General features: G+C 33.9%; 2 protein-coding genes across 6 annotated transcripts; one reads left to right on the top strand and one right to left on the bottom strand.

The window, feature by feature from the left end:
- The first annotated feature begins 1,573 nt into the window (after nucleotides 1-1,573).
- LOC126714576 (ABC transporter I family member 11, chloroplastic) lies at nucleotides 1,574-13,624 on the top strand. Of its 4 annotated transcripts, none has more exons than XR_007651629.1 (12): nucleotides 1,574-1,678; nucleotides 1,792-1,852; nucleotides 3,115-3,194; nucleotides 3,574-3,625; nucleotides 3,778-3,911; nucleotides 4,232-4,346; nucleotides 4,478-4,564; nucleotides 4,739-4,787; nucleotides 5,301-5,385; nucleotides 6,386-6,509; nucleotides 10,493-12,663; nucleotides 13,204-13,624. XR_007651629.1 is itself a non-coding variant. In XM_050414782.1 (11 exons), exons 1-10 carry the CDS (start codon nucleotides 1,581-1,583, stop codon nucleotides 6,462-6,464), a joined length of 840 nt encoding a protein of 279 aa, XP_050270739.1. In that variant the 5' UTR covers nucleotides 1,574-1,580; the 3' UTR covers nucleotides 6,465-6,509; nucleotides 13,204-13,624. The 4 variants fall into 4 exon arrangements, 1 of the variants encoding a protein (XP_050270739.1); XR_007651630.1 differs by lacking the exon at nucleotides 10,493-12,663 and adding an exon at nucleotides 7,277-7,341; XR_007651631.1 differs by lacking the exon at nucleotides 10,493-12,663 and adding an exon at nucleotides 7,246-7,341.
- LOC126714575 (protein LAZY 1) lies at nucleotides 6,959-11,863 on the bottom strand. Of its 2 annotated transcripts, XM_050414781.1 has the most exons (5): nucleotides 11,765-11,863; nucleotides 11,617-11,683; nucleotides 10,238-11,016; nucleotides 9,324-9,597; nucleotides 6,959-7,305 (listed from the first exon to the last, which is right to left on the bottom strand). In XM_050414781.1, the coding sequence occupies exons 1-5, from the start codon at nucleotides 11,768-11,770 to the stop codon at nucleotides 7,286-7,288; spliced, it is 1,146 nt and encodes a 381-aa protein (XP_050270738.1). In that variant the 5' UTR covers nucleotides 11,771-11,863; the 3' UTR covers nucleotides 6,959-7,285. The 2 variants fall into 2 exon arrangements, with proteins under 2 accessions (XP_050270738.1, XP_050270737.1); XM_050414780.1 differs by lacking the exon at nucleotides 6,959-7,305 and having other exon boundaries at nucleotides 8,461-9,597.
- Nucleotides 13,625-15,506: the final 1,882 nt, after the last annotated feature.

Below are 15,506 nucleotides of genomic sequence, written 5' to 3'. Positions count from 1 at the left end.
TTATAAGTTTATGACCAAAACTGTGCAAAGCCCAACTCATTTACTACTAAAAGCTTTTAAAAATTTAAAATTTGCCGTAATCTTTAAAATATTTTTACTATTTTATTTGTTATTAAATTTAATTATATTATCAAATATATATAATTCTTTTATTTAGCCGTGCATAATACTGTACAAAATTTAAGAGAGAGTGCGAAAAAAATATTTTTAAAAATAAATTAAAGTATTAAAGTAACAAAAACAAAAATATATATTTTATATATATAGCTTTTTATTTTGAAGCCAGGGGGTTCAAATGAACCCCCTGAATTTGCTTTAGCGCCGCCCCGGGTTTGGGTGTAGTTTTCTGGGTTCATGATGTGGGTTTGAAAGGTGGGTGGTAGGTGGTGGCTTGGATTTCGGTGGTTACAGTTTTGCTGTGGGTTTCGATTTCGGTGGTATCAGTTTTGCTATGGGTTGGGTTTCAGTGGTTACTGATTTGCTATGGGTTTCGATGTCGGTGGTTTGGGTTTTGGTGGTTTCGGTTTTGCAGTGGGTGGTGGCTTGGGTTTGGGTTTTTCAGTGGATAAGATGGTGGGGGGTGGCGGCGGCGTGAGTGGTGGGAGAAGAAAGATACACAGATAATGAGAGAGGAAAAGATGCAGATGGTGAACAAAAAAGAATTAAAAAATAATAAAGGAATGATATTTTAATGAAGTATTAAAAATATAAAAAGGAAATTATAAAGTGAAATATTAAAATAAATACATTAGTATTTTGATTTGTTAAATACTATAGTTTTTAGAATTCTAAATGATGCTGTATTCGTTAAATAAAAGAAAAAAAAAATAGTCTGAGAAAGTTCTAAACACACTCTAATAAGTCAATGAAAGTGAGCTATCTCACCAAAAAAAAAAAAAAAAAAAGCAATGAAACGAAGCTCACTAAAATAAAAATTACTGACCCTCATATTATTAATATGAACCCAAATTTGGTAAGAATGAGCATAAAATCTATGTTTTATAAGATATTGAGTTATTGACATATCAATTTTTTTTTACATAAAATTCAATATATTTTACCATACCTAATAATATTTCAATATACTTCTAGTTGGATTGGATTTTAATATAGATATTATAATTATTGAATGTGGTTACGCTTGTTTTTTTTTTTTTTTTTGAAAGATGTTATGCTTATTCTTTAATATATGATATATTGATATGACAAATTAGGATTGAAGGGTGTAAAAGTTCTACACCACATCCGTATAGAAATTTAATCTCTACTAATATATATTCACTTACCACTAAGAGTCTTATAACTTAAGAGATACTTATATCATAGTGTTTTTAACCAAAAATCTAAATTTAAATCCATTTCTCACATTGTAACCATCAAATTATTAAAAGGAAAAAAAAAAAAAAAAAAAAAATCACTACACCAAAAGAAAAGGGTCCCATGGCCACAGCCCATGGGCCTTGAGGCCCCTTGACAAAGAAAGCCGAATCTCGAAAGGCCCAAATAATGGACAACGATAAGGTATATAAACAAAATCTGGAAGCCCAACTGATTCAATATCTGTACCTCTCAGGCACAGGATGGCTCTCAAACTCAGGATGGCTCTCAAACTCAGTGGCTGGGGAGCTCTGGAGTCACCGCCACTCCCAATCACACCAAAATCCTCATCATCATCCAGGTAATCACTTTTCCAATTCCTTCTTCGCACTTAAATCTCTTTCATTTTCCGCATGATTTTAATTTCTCTGTGAATTTGATTTCATCGAATTTCTATCTGCAACAATTTTCTAGCTGTTTGAATTTCCGAACACCTCGGCCTTCCAGTGTTAAATGTGATTACTCCTGCTTTGAAGTGAGCTTCCTCTCTCTCTCTCTCTCTCTCTTACTACTGTTATTGTGTGGTTAGCAATTTAGTTCTTGTTTGAAAAATCATTGACAGTGGCAATGCATGTAATTTGCGTGATTTTTATGGTGAAACTTTTACTAGTCCACCTTGGGCTCATGAAAATTGTCGCTGTTATATGTTATTTTGTCCACATGTACTGACAAATATAAGGGTAACAATATGGTTATTTCACTTAATAGTTTTTTGCGTTTTCCTGTGTGTTTGGAAGTATCAACGAAAAACCCTATTAACAATATGACTTATTTTTTTTAGAGATTGTTTTTGCTAAAATTTTCCGACAACTTTATCTCAAGCTGCGCTAAATAAAAGAAGTTAAGAGGCAAAAACAACTCTATCTCATTTTGATGTTACAACCAAACATAGGAAAATGAGATAATTTTCCAAACAAATCCTTTTTGGAAAATGACTCATTTTTTAGAAAACATTAATGTTGAAACAAACGGAGATACTCGGCATTTTCATTTGGGGAAAATGCTAAAAAGTAATACTGATTCTAATACAAAAAGGCTTACAGCATGGCAACTAGTGTGATTAGTGTCAGTTTGTAAGGATTTTGTAGTACCCATTAGCATAATGAAAAACAAAATGACTGTCATGCCGGGGATTTTAGGAGACGTAGTTAATGGAATCCTTGGAGAGTTCCTGAAGAGAAGAGTGCATTTGAGAAAACAAATTTGGATTTTATTGTTAAAATTCTTATTAATGTGGGATTTCTTAATGTGGCACCTCATGCTTGTTCTTCCAAGTTTTGGTTCTGGGGATTAAACATACATTTGTCTGAAAATGAAAATTTTGCATCAATACAAACTTGCATTTTTTTGAGGTCTTACCAAAAGGTGGATTTGTTTGCCTCAAATGGAGCCCTTCAAAATTATAAAGGTAGTAAGTGTCATGTTTAGATTCTTCATGTCAGTTCAATTTAGAATGGACTCTCAGGCCCTTACTTTCCCCAATATTTTGAACCAAAGTGCTCTAAAAAATTTTCTGGATGCATTGATTTAGGAATTAGCAGTGTATCTGTTTCTTGCATTCTGCAGATACAGGATTTTACCTTTATGGGTGAAAAGATGCTTTCATGGTCTTAAGTATTCAGTTGCATGCTTTGCCAGTAAATATCAGTTTCATGTTTGCTAGAATTTGAATTTTGAAGTGAAAGTGCAGGAAGTTATGGATACAATAAATATTTTTTTTCTCTCTCTCTCTTTAAGGTTAGGGATGTTAGCTATCGACCACCAGGGACCGAGATGAGCCTTCTAAAGTCTGTTAATTTTACACTTCCTGAAAAAAGGTACTTTGTTTCTGTTTTGTTGAATACTGTCCAAAGCACATTGTTCGATGTTTGGGATCTTCCTTTCAATTGTTTCTCTAGGACTTTGTTGGGTAAGGTATCATTCTAAAGTCTAAACAGATAATCTTTTCCATCAGATCTGTCACCAGATTATTTTTGTTAATAGTTTTCCATATTTTCTTCTGACCATCCCATAGAATTTGATAAATTTGTGAGGTCAGAGCCATACTAAGTGGGGGAACCTCTCTCCTAGTCATATTCTCTATCAATTGTACTGTACTAATCAGAGACTTCAACATCTTTGTCATGGGCAGCTTAGAATATCTAACAAGTAGTACCTTGCATTCTAGGGATAACTTATTCAAGTCAATTGCTGCAGTTTTGGTTTAATATTTGGACGGAGTGGAAGTGGTAAAACTACTTTGTTGCAGGTATACCTCTTTCGTGAATGTGTGTTTCTGTTAGTGTGCTTTAAATTCCCAAAAAAAAAAAAAAAAAAAAACAGAGATCTTACTATTTATATAATCCTTCCCCCTTTTTATTCAATAAATTGTGTCAATTTCATTTTCTTTCCATCTTGCAGCTTCTTGCAGGGCTGAGTAAACCAACTTCAGGTTCCATTCATATTCAAAGATATGGGAATGATGGCAATCCAAATCAATCTCCTAAACCGTTAACCCCGGAGAGAGTTGGCATTGTCTTTCAGTTTCCTGAAAGGTATTTATTACTAATTGAAGGGAAGAAAAGTTGTTTCCTTCGCTCATTAAAAGAATTTTGATGCTCCACTTCATCAAAATTGATAAAATCAATGGAATCCATCCAAAAACGTACTGCATTTCTAACTTGTTTCCTTTTGTCTAATATGATTTTGCATGGTCTTTGTACTTTGTTTTTGTATGTGTTGTTGCTGGTGCATTTCTTTTAGCTTCTTGTTTCATAGATTACAAAATTGCACCTGTACTTCCCTATTATCTATTGGCATTTTTATTGGATTTCTTTTTATTTAGACCTTAAGAGCATGTCATCTTGCAAGCTAGGTACTTCATGGCAGATAACGTGCTGGAGGAAGTTACATTTGGGTGGCCAAGGCAAAGGGGTGACCTCCAATTCAAGGAGCATCTTGCTTTGAGACTCCAAAGAGCAATTAATTGGGTATTTGTGTGCTCTGAATATAAACTAATTTTCTCCTACTTATTGAGCCCTTATATATTTGATGTTCATTGTTTCTAGGTCTTGGTTATAATATCCTGTATATTCCAAATTAAACTCTTTAATGACTGCAGGTTGGTTTAAATGGTATATCCTTGGATAAAGATCCTCATACTCTTAGTGGTGGTTATAAACGCCGGCTTGCCTTGGCAATTCAACTCGTAAGACCCTAGATAATTGCTATAAACACACCCAAACAGAAACATGCACGGACACATTAAGGCAAACACTTGTTGGGCAATTTGGCCTTGGTTTCATGAGATAAACCTTTTACATCACTGCTTGTAGTTGTGGTATGATTTGACCCATTATTTTTTGTTGATTTTATTCTTTAGGTACAAATCCCAGATTTATTGATACTGGATGAGCCCCTTGCTGGTCTTGGTATGAATATGCATTTGGTCCCCTTTAATTCTACATTGTTGGTTGTCTTCCAACTTTATGCAAATAGGACCATGGTTTACATATATATGGATTTCATAAGAGATTATCCAACAATCATGCATTCTTTATCCCTGTAATTCTCTGAAATCTCTCGTACTAAAATGCTTGCAGAACATTTTTTACTGCTGATAGTTAAGAAGACCTGCTTTTTGTATTGAATTAATCAAATTCATATGGTTGGCAACTATTTCTAATCCCTTTTTATTTAAATAAAATTCTGAAACAACTTGGCTTAATGATAGGTAAGTTTCAGTTACAGTTGAACCGGTGGCTTCTAAATTTTAGGATTTGTTATTTTGACTTGCCAACGGCTTCCATATAAAACTTTTGCTGGGAATCTTTTACAAGTTTATTATATTGATCCTCTTGCTTCCTTCTGATCTTTATCATACTTTGTTTTCTACAATACTGCTGCAATGTTAATTTCAAATTGTGTTAATGTTCATTGATTAGATTGGAAGGCACGGGCAGATGTTGTGAAGCTTTTGAAGCATCTAAAGAAAGAATTAACTATACTAGCTGTCAGCCATGACCTCAAGTCTGTCTTTCCCTTTCCTTCCTCTATATTTTTTATCCTTTACCATTGTTCTTCTGTTTTCATTTGTGTTACTACTGTTTCTACTCAAAACAGCGTGTTGCCTAAATTGGACTTATGAAAGATTCATGCATTGTGAATTGTAGTCATCCCACAGAAAGATTTATAAGTTAAATGTGTTCAATCATGGTTTTTACCTATAACCTACAGCCTTGGACATATATTTTACAAGATCAGCTGTTTACTATGAAACCTTTTAGATTCTAGACATGAACATGCATATATCCTTATTTTTGTTTTTGGTGTGTACTTTTGAGGAGTTGTAAAGAATAGGATAGTGAGAAAGTAGTAGCCATAATCAGATTTTGTAACCATGTGTTTTCACTTGTTTATTGCCTTTTAAGGATAAAATTGACTTGATGTTGAAAGTTGAGGGACTTTAGTGATATGATTAATAGTTGAAAACCTTGATTTTGAATGTTGAAGGATGAAATTGACACAATGAAGTGTACATGGATGAAACTGAATATGTGACAAATGTACAAGGACCAAAATTGCAGTTTGGCCTAAAATTATTAATCTTACAATGAGCTCTGGCTCAAATTCGCTTCGTTATCTCACAAGAATGGGTGGAGGGGGAGGTTATGGTTTCAAATTAGGTGCTTATGTAACTTACCAATAAAAACAATCTTATAATGGCTAATAGGAAAGAGCCAGATACTTTTCTTTTTTTGGTTGGGGGTTGGGGGGTGGGGGGGGGGGGGTGGGGTGGGGTTGGTTGGAGGGGAGATCCCCTACCAATTATAAAATTTTATTTGGCTAAAGTTTATTGTATTTCATTAACCTATTATTAATTTCATTAATTAATGAGTTTCAAAGCATTCTAAAACATACCTTAAGTAGCTGGTAAAAGGAAATTATGTCAAGCTTTTTTTTTCCCTCTTGTTTTCCTCCTAATTATATGCATTTTTGTTTGATTATAAGCTTCCTGTGTGCCTTTCAGAGAGTTAGCAACTCTAGTTGATCGATCCTGGAGCATGAAAATGGGTGGAATTCTTAAGGAAGAGCCACTACCACTTTAAGTTTGGAAATATGCTTTTGCCTTCATCAACTTGTGATGTTGTGAGGTTTGACCCTGATGCTCCTAGTGCTTCATGTGAATATATTCCTAGCATGTTAGTGCTTGAAATGAGTTGTTGAGGATTTAAAAATTAAAAAATTAAAAAAAAAAAAAAATCACTCAAAAAAAATTTGAGTAGAAAAAGAAACTTGTGTCAGGAAATTAAAGCCAGCACTTCCGCATTGGTTCTTTCATTTCCAATACTTTATGATCAATTATGAACTTAAGAATGGAGGCTCTTGGTTTGCAATTTGAATGATTGAACTATGTTGCACCAAGTCAGATTAGCATCTATGTGTATTGACATGGACATTGGGTGCCTAGACTTTATCCTCCAAAAGCTGAAACATGTTATTACCTTTTTTAATCCACTCACATTAACAAATTTTAATTCTAGTTTGACTCCACACAAGGAGAACACATGCAGATGGCTAACTCTGCAAACATCATGTCCAATAAATGTATGAGGTGTTCCACACAAGAAAATAGGCAATGATATAGGAAGGGCCTTGTTACATAAATCCTGGGATATTCTTAATGATAAAAGTATTACTTCTAGATACTCAAAATAGCATTATTAGGAAGCTTGTATGAAACTTAGTTACAGCTTTATTATCACACTGAGGAAGATAAGACAGACACCTTCTTGACCCTTCACTTTCTCTTAAGTCCATCATCACATAATCACTCACAACATAGTAAGATGTACTATTAAACACTAAATGTACACTTTTTACTTGTAGAGGATGATGACATAATATCACCTTCTTTCAGATTCAGTCACTAAAGCTCCAACACCAAGTCTACAACACAATACCAACAGTGGGAATGGGTTAGATGTATTAATCAGTAAACATAATCATCATAGTACTCTTTATCTTTCTGCCACAATTATGCTCTGGAATGAAGTTGCACACATGATAAATATAATGCCAAATAGTTTATACATTACTTTTAATAAACAATCATTAGCACAATAAGATATCAAGAAACATGATTAATTTCAACAAATAATGGATGTCCAATCAATATATTAATGTTATATTTTCGCTTACTCTCTCCCCCCCCCCCCCCCCCCCCAACAAAAAAAAAAATTATTACTCCCTCCATCCCAAATTATTGGTCCTATATTACATTTTGGGATGCCCCAAAATGTTGTACTATTTCTAAATTTAAAAGCCGCTAACTTACTAACTTTCCTATTATGCCCCTGCTTTATCTTTGGGAGCATTTAAAAAAAAAAATCAACAGAAGCTCAAAACAATCAATAAAAATAGGGTGCTTTTCTAGTTTCATTATGAAACAATTTTACATTGCACAGGACATTATCATACCTTGTTATACAATATTCTTTTTTTCTATACATTGTTATCCAATGTTCTTCTCATCCATAATTTAAAATTGGCATTGTACACACCATTCTCTTCCAAATGAAACCAAAAAAAAAAAAAAAAAAACACTATAAACACTTCAATACAGTTTAGTTTGTATTGTTGTAGTAATAGGTTTTTCAGATTTGAATAAAAGGATAAGTCGGAATTTGTATTTGAAACTGAAAGTACTCTAAAAATTCTCGGCGCCAATAAAGATTGTATTTTTGTAGTAGTAGGTTTTTTATATTTGCTTAAAAGGATAAGTTCAAATTTGTATTTGACTTGTGAAAGTACTCCAAAAATGCTTGGCGCCAATCTTGGGACGCAGTAAATGTTTTTTATAATAGCAGTATTCATATTCCAATTTTTTGATAAATTTATATTAAGCCTTTTATTTAGGAAACAAGATATTAAATGATATTCTCTTAAAAAGTTGGATTTTCTTAATAGGACTAACAATTTGGGATGGAGGAATTAATTTCAATGTAGAATGGATGTCAAAATCAATATATTAATGTTATTATAGTGGAACTGTATGCCTTTTGTTTATGATATTATAACTCTTAATTGTTCATTTTCACTTGCTTATCTCCCTCCCCCCCCCCCCCCCCCCTCCCACGAAAAAAAAAATTTGTGAGATTCATGGTAAGATAACACTAATTAATTATTGACATATCCATCACTTTATTTATAACTTTGTGAAATTCCAATTCATTGTTTTGTTATATACATAAGCATAGGATTGAAGTGTCTCCTCACTTAGAAACTGATGATGAAAGTAATACATGTTGAGGTTATATTTATTTGTTAATGTGGGATTTATATTACATGACAAATATAATGCCCAATAGTTTATACATTACAGTTAATTCAACAATTATTAGCATAACAAGATATCCGGACACATCATTAGTTTCAACAAATAATGGATGTCAAAATCAACAAATTAATGTTATTAGAATGGAACTGTATGCCTTTTGTTTTCAATAATATAACTATTAATTGATCATTTTCTTTGTGCATTTTCACTTACTTATCCCCAAAAATAAGACTTTGTGCATTTTCAAAATATTCGTGGCAAGATCACCGTAATTATTTTACACCTTGCAAATTTCCTGTCTAGAATGATATTGACATCTCCATCACTCTATTTACCTTTATATATATATATATATATATATATGCACATTCTCAGAAACTGATACCGAGGATAACACATTTTTTTTCTCCAAAAAAAAAAAAAAAAAAAAAACAAACAAACAAACAAACAAAGAAGGTAATCACATTTTGAAGTTATAATTCCTGAATTTTATGATATGGTGGGATTTATACTAGATATTTTGTATAGCATTTAATTTATACTTGTAGGTGGAGGGTGAGATTGCGGATTCAAAACCCACTTGGTGCATGTGTAATTTACCAAACCAAAAAAAAAAACTGATACTTACAGTCTGCATCTGTCATGATCCAATGTTCTTTTGCACTTAGATTACTGTCATGCAGCCCATCTTGGGGTGGGTTCAATTTGGTCTTGTAACGGTGGCTTATCTTTGACATGGGCTCTAGAGTAAAGGCATCATTGTCTTCACCCAAGTGCATCTGATCTCCATTATTATAGCTACCACTGGGAGCTTTTTTGACCTTATATTTATGGGAATTAACAAATTCTCTTTCAGCTATAGAGCTTTCAGGATGGATTTTTCTGTGGAACACACGTATGACCTGCATGCCACACATAAAGAAGCTAACATCTTTAATGAACAATTGTTATAAGATCCATTTAGAACACAGTGGAGGCACTAACTCCTATGTGATCATTTGTGTTCAATGACAAATTATTCATAAATGTTATTATCTGATGAAGACATATCCAGAAAAGTTATGGATTGGTTTGAGAGCTTAAAGGTTTTCCATTTGGATGCTATGCTAGGATTGGTAGATAACATGCTTTGGCATTGCTAACTATGCTCTGAATTTATTTCTGTTGACCTTGACTGAAGAATCTTTAGTTTGACATCAATTGCGTGAATTAGAAGTAGCATTCTTTCTTTCCATTTTTTGGGTTTTGGGTTACACTAAAAGCACCAATCACCATTGGATCTCTTGCTAGCTAGCAAGAATCCTTGGGGAAAAAGGTTGACACAGGATTTTGGATGGCGGAGAATCCACATCATCTGAATCTTTTATTTGACTTTTGTTTATCCTAAATAGCTGGCACTAGTAGTGTGCTTAGGAACTCATATTCAACTTATAAGACAATAGATGATTACAATGAGTGATATTGATCTAAGGATTACGTGTTCACCTGAGGGATCTAATGTTCAATAATGGTTCTCAGAAGAATTATGAGCAAGAGACCAACCTTGTGGAGTATCTTCTTGGTTGAAACTGAGTCAGCTGCATCACCAGCAGCAGAAGGGATGGAGCTCCTTGAGGAAGCATGGAGCTTCTTTAGCATCTTCTTCATGAGATGCATAGCAGATTTATGCGTTTTCTTGTCTTGCATCTCCCCTTTCTCACTTTTCTCTGTGTTTTCTTCATTTGATATTTTTGTCCTATGAAACAGCTCTGCAAGTGATGCCTTCTCTTTCTTTACTTCTTTTCTTGTTTCTGGCAGTTCAATTGAAGAGCCAAATAGATATCCTTGCAGTGGACATACCAAAATTTTCTCATAATCTTCATTTTCAGCCACATCCATTGGCTTGCCACTGAGTGTAATGGTGCTAGCAATACTGTTCCGTCCGGATGATTCATCGCACCATTCTTTAGTTTCAGCCTCAAGGAACTTCTCCAGCTCATAGTTGATGAGCTTCAAGTCATTCTCTGTTACCTCTGTTTTGCTCTCATTTAAGCTCTCCAGAGGCATGGCAAATGTTGGTGTAGCTGGCTCACTCATGATTGGTTCCAGACCAAGGGTTCCAATGGTGAGAAAGCCATTGAAGAGCTCAGAGATTACAGTAGATGTTTCTTCTTCTAAGTTTTCTTCCTCTTTCTTGGCATCAGAGTCAGAAAAAGATTTTCCAGATTCCTGTTTGGGTTGCTTTAAGGATCTGGATTTGTATGTGGAGCCAAAGCTTGGCTTCGTGTAGAAGTCTTGGTCATCAATTGATGGCTGTGCAGTAAGGCAAATGCAAGGGTTTCCTGAAATTATAGTTCCAAAAAAGAGTTAGGATATCCATGAAAATAATTAGGGAAGAAAGACTTGTCTATGAGAAAGACATATCAGTATTCCTTTTTGTTTCTTTTTTCTTTTGTGCTTTGGAAAGGGGAATGTGGATCAATTTAATGGCTGCTCCATTCTGGACATGTATGCCTGTTAGAGTTAAGGGTTGAGTGCTTTCTTCACTGAATGATGTGGACTGTAGAACAAGGTGGTCCCATCACTTACTGCTGAGAACCTTAATCAGGTGGCCCTGTGTCCACAAAAGGTTGGTGGTATCACCCAACTTCATTGCTACAGTGCTATAATAACTGAAAATGTTTGTGTTCTGATTGTTTGAGACCACCTATCTCAAAGGCCACCAGATTTTTTTAACTTATACTTGTTTTCGCTGTGATTATCTTTTTAGATTGTGAAGAATTCTGTAAGACATTGAGTAGCAGAAGCAATTATCATGGTTGTGTATTAACCTGATTACTCTGATGATTTATGTAATGATGATGTATGCCTTCAGCAGGGATTTTTTTTTTTTTTTTTTTTTTTTGAGGGGAGAAAAAAGTTGATGAGGACAGTTTGAATACCAATTGTAAAATCCTTGAAAGGCTCGATGCTATTATGACGAAATTTATGGTGCAGCCAGTCCAGTAACTGCAGCAGTGGAAGGCAAAGATTGAGTTAAAGGATTGAAAACATTAGTGTAATTCCAAATTTGGTGGAGTTCGGACTTACCTTCATTTTGATATTTCTTTTGAGGGTTTGATCTTAGATCTCCAGGCTGTTCTAGTAGACAGAAATATAGGTATACTTAGATTCCAAGGAAGATGGGACTTTAAAGGAAGGACTTAGAATTGCTAAAGAGCAAAAGAACGAGGATCAGTTCATTAAGACTGTTAAGAAGTTGGAATTCTGCTAGAAGGCCCTGAGATAGATGTGGGTAGAGAGAAACATTTAGAAAGATACAAGATTGTGGTTGGCTGTTCATTTCAAGATCAAATCATGTGACAAACTGGAGTGGTTTTTGGAGACCCACAAGTTGGTGTGCTATGTATATTGTGCATACACATTCATACTTGGGAGTAGTTGCATGGGCATATTAATAAGATAATCAATCACTTAGATATTAAATTAGCAATACAAGTGAATCTTTCATGTTGGTCACATCTGATAAATGTGTGCTTTAATATGCAAATAATCACATTCAATGACCAATGGTCATATTAGTTGAGATGGATTTATAGACATTTGAATTTGTACACACATCTAACTTATTTATCTAACAAGCATTTTGGTTAGTAAGCCTAATGTGACTGATGGGCAGTTTTTCCTATATGTATAGATTTTCGAATATTGCTTGCTGAAAAGATGATTAAATTTTGAAAACATTTTACTCATTATGGTCCTTGAATTCACCGGATGAGTTATCAAAAGTTTTTGGTGTGGCATGCTTTGGGAAAGATAGTCCTTACTGAAAAGATTATGGTGTGCACTCGTTCTATTGTGATTGCCTCAGTTGGTTAAACTGGCCATTGCTAAGTATTTGCTTTAGCTGTTGTAGTAGACATCTCATATTTGCCTCAGGACTAGAGCTGTAACAGGATCCTGTTGCTACTTTGCATTACTAAAATCAGGTACTAGTAGAGTATTTTTTCAAATCTTTTTAACTGTTTTTCCCCGTTTAATGCTATCTCAATGATGGTGGATATATTTGAAGGTTTATTGCTGATATATAGTGGCTAATTATAATTTTTAAAACCATTGCAAAGCTGGTGATCATATGTAAAGTGATAATCAATGGCTGAGATTCTATCGAGTCCCTAGACTTCGAAAAACTTGAATGGAATTTGAATTTAATTTGTTGATTGTGTGTATAAGATCTGTGTGAGTCATGGTTTCAGAATTTTTTCACTACACATACATTACATTTGGGACCCAGGACAGCCACGGCTTTTACCCAATCATCACTTTGACACAGCTCTTGTTGCACCTTTCTTGAATTAAAATTTTGCTTTTGTCCATGTAATGATGTCAACAATAGCCACATAGCCTTGATATCCTCAGTTATTTATGTTTGAAAATATATTCTTGATTCATCCATGATTGTGACATTTAATAGATACATAAGCTTGTCTTCTCAACTGCCTTGATTGTCATACAATATTTGATTGCAGAAGATTCACCCAGACAGGACTGCCTGCAATGAAATCTCAGCATACCCCACAAACATCTTTTGATGTTAAGAGTGAGCTGAGGAGGAGAAAGCAGTGGTAGGCTTGGAGGCAAAAGCCACAGCCATCTTTAATCCTAGAGACCCTTATCTACAATTTTGTTACAAGAAATGCTAGGGACACAACATTTTCATAACAAATCCTAAATGAAGACCAACAACAGATTTGTTGTGAAATTGTGAAAATGTAGTGGATGTTGCACTTCTCTTTTATTACTATGAAATACCATTATTGTAGCACTGCAGAGAAAGCATGGAGGCTTGGGCAAAATGTGTAGTTGTGTATAATTTCATCCACTTTGTAACCCTGTATTTTATCTTCTAATCTAACTATGGAACCCCTATGGAAATTTTTATTTGGGTTCTGTTCCGGGTACAAATGTACTACTGTTCTTAACATAGGAAGACAGATGATGCACACAATTGCTCTACTTGACGAGCTTTAAAAGACTATTAAGAATTTAGGTTCAAAGTCCAAGTGTGTTGAAAATTATTCAAGTGCAGTATCATTCAGTCTCTATGAAGTATATGATTCAGACACTTAATTCTTTTTGATGCCATCCATTGTACTTCAAGGTTTAAGCAGGTTCATTTTTGCCTTATTTCCTAATTTATTGGATTTATTTTGTAAAAATTTCAATTTACCCCCCTTTAGTATTGCTATATAACAATTTATCATTTTCAAAGGTCTACATATGGTAACTATTATGATAATAACATCATAATAGTTTCCATATGTAGAGCTTTGAAAATGATAATAAACAGTCAGGATAAGAACTTATGGAACCTTGGTATAAAAGTAACAATAATCCTAAAGCTGTACAGCATCTTTCTTCCATAGAAAAATAGAAACAAGCGGTTCTAACCCTTCTAAATATAGGTGAGACAAGCTTGCCCAAATCTATCAGTGTCCTACCAATAGGCTCAAAAATAAATGTTGAAGCATCCTCATTTTCAGCTAACCAACGAGGAGCTATAAAACGAAAGATTTGCCACTTTTAGAGTCCGGCAGTCAAGCCAGTCATGCTTACCAATCTAAAATCCAAATCAAAACAAACGCATAACTCTGCACAAGTATGGCTCATTTTGTGGGTCTGTTGGGGCCTTTGGGGGGTCAGTACGATCCATTTCCAATGACAGATAGTGACCATGTGGATGCCACGTGAAGATTGAGATTTGAGCGAATTGAGAGCTTGTTCAATCAATTATAATTTGCAGTAGTATCAAGAACTCTAGTGATGAAACTGTGTATTTACTTTTCCCTGTAATTTGATTTTGAGAATTTGTCTAAAGTGTTTGGAACACCGTTATTATGAAATCTCACACTCGACTTATGCATTTGATTTATCTAAAGTGAAAATCTTTATAATGATATCACCAATAGTGGGCTTGGTTTTTAAATTTTCACTTTATTTTGAAAGATTGTTGAATTTAGTCCATTATAATCTTGTGGTCTGTCATGGGTTCAAGTTAAAATATATATATATATTGTAGTTTGTCAAATAATTCGTTTGATACAATATTGCTAAGGCACCATTGGCTAAACACATGGTGGTTGTTGAGTGGGCTTGGACTTTCTTGTTCTTTTCTTTTTATGCAATGCTAGGAATATATTTTATTATTATTATAACTTGTTGAATTGACCAGGACTTTCTTGTTCTTTTCTTTTTATGCAATGCTAGGAATATATTTTATTATTATTATAACTTGTTGAATTGACCAGATGTGATCAATGAATTCATCCATCAAATACAAATTAATGAATGTATCACTTCAATAAATTATGAAAAAAAATCATAAAATTGTAAATTACAATTTTACGCTTACTATTTTGTTTTTTGTTTTAATTATCTCTGATTGGATTTGAATTAATGAGGGTGGTTAATTTCAAATGTTTTTTTTTATAGATATGATAAGATTTAAACCTTTGACATCCACTCAATAATGATTGTTCTTATCATCAAGTTAAGAAATCAATTGGTTTTTGTGCGTAAGCAAGATTCGATTCTCAGATCTCTTATTTGATAACAAAATTTTTTTACCTATTGATCTAACTGAATATTTATCTCAAATCTAATTACCTAAGTTCCCTACCTAATATTGGCTCATCAGATAGGCTCCTTGGGAATGTTTCCAAGCCTACCCAAAAAAAGAAGTCCTTCTAGAGGCCCAGAATTGGGTCCAGTTTTAATCTTGTAAAACTTTCTGAAATCTCCACTCTTTGGGCCAATTGTTACAAATAGCGAA

Source organism: Quercus robur, chromosome 2 (genome assembly GCF_932294415.1).
Source record: "Quercus robur chromosome 2, dhQueRobu3.1, whole genome shotgun sequence".
NCBI classification, from domain to species: domain Eukaryota; kingdom Viridiplantae; phylum Streptophyta; class Magnoliopsida; order Fagales; family Fagaceae; genus Quercus; species Quercus robur.
Note: the sequence above shows the minus strand (reverse complement) of the source record. Positions and strands in the feature narration are given on the sequence as shown.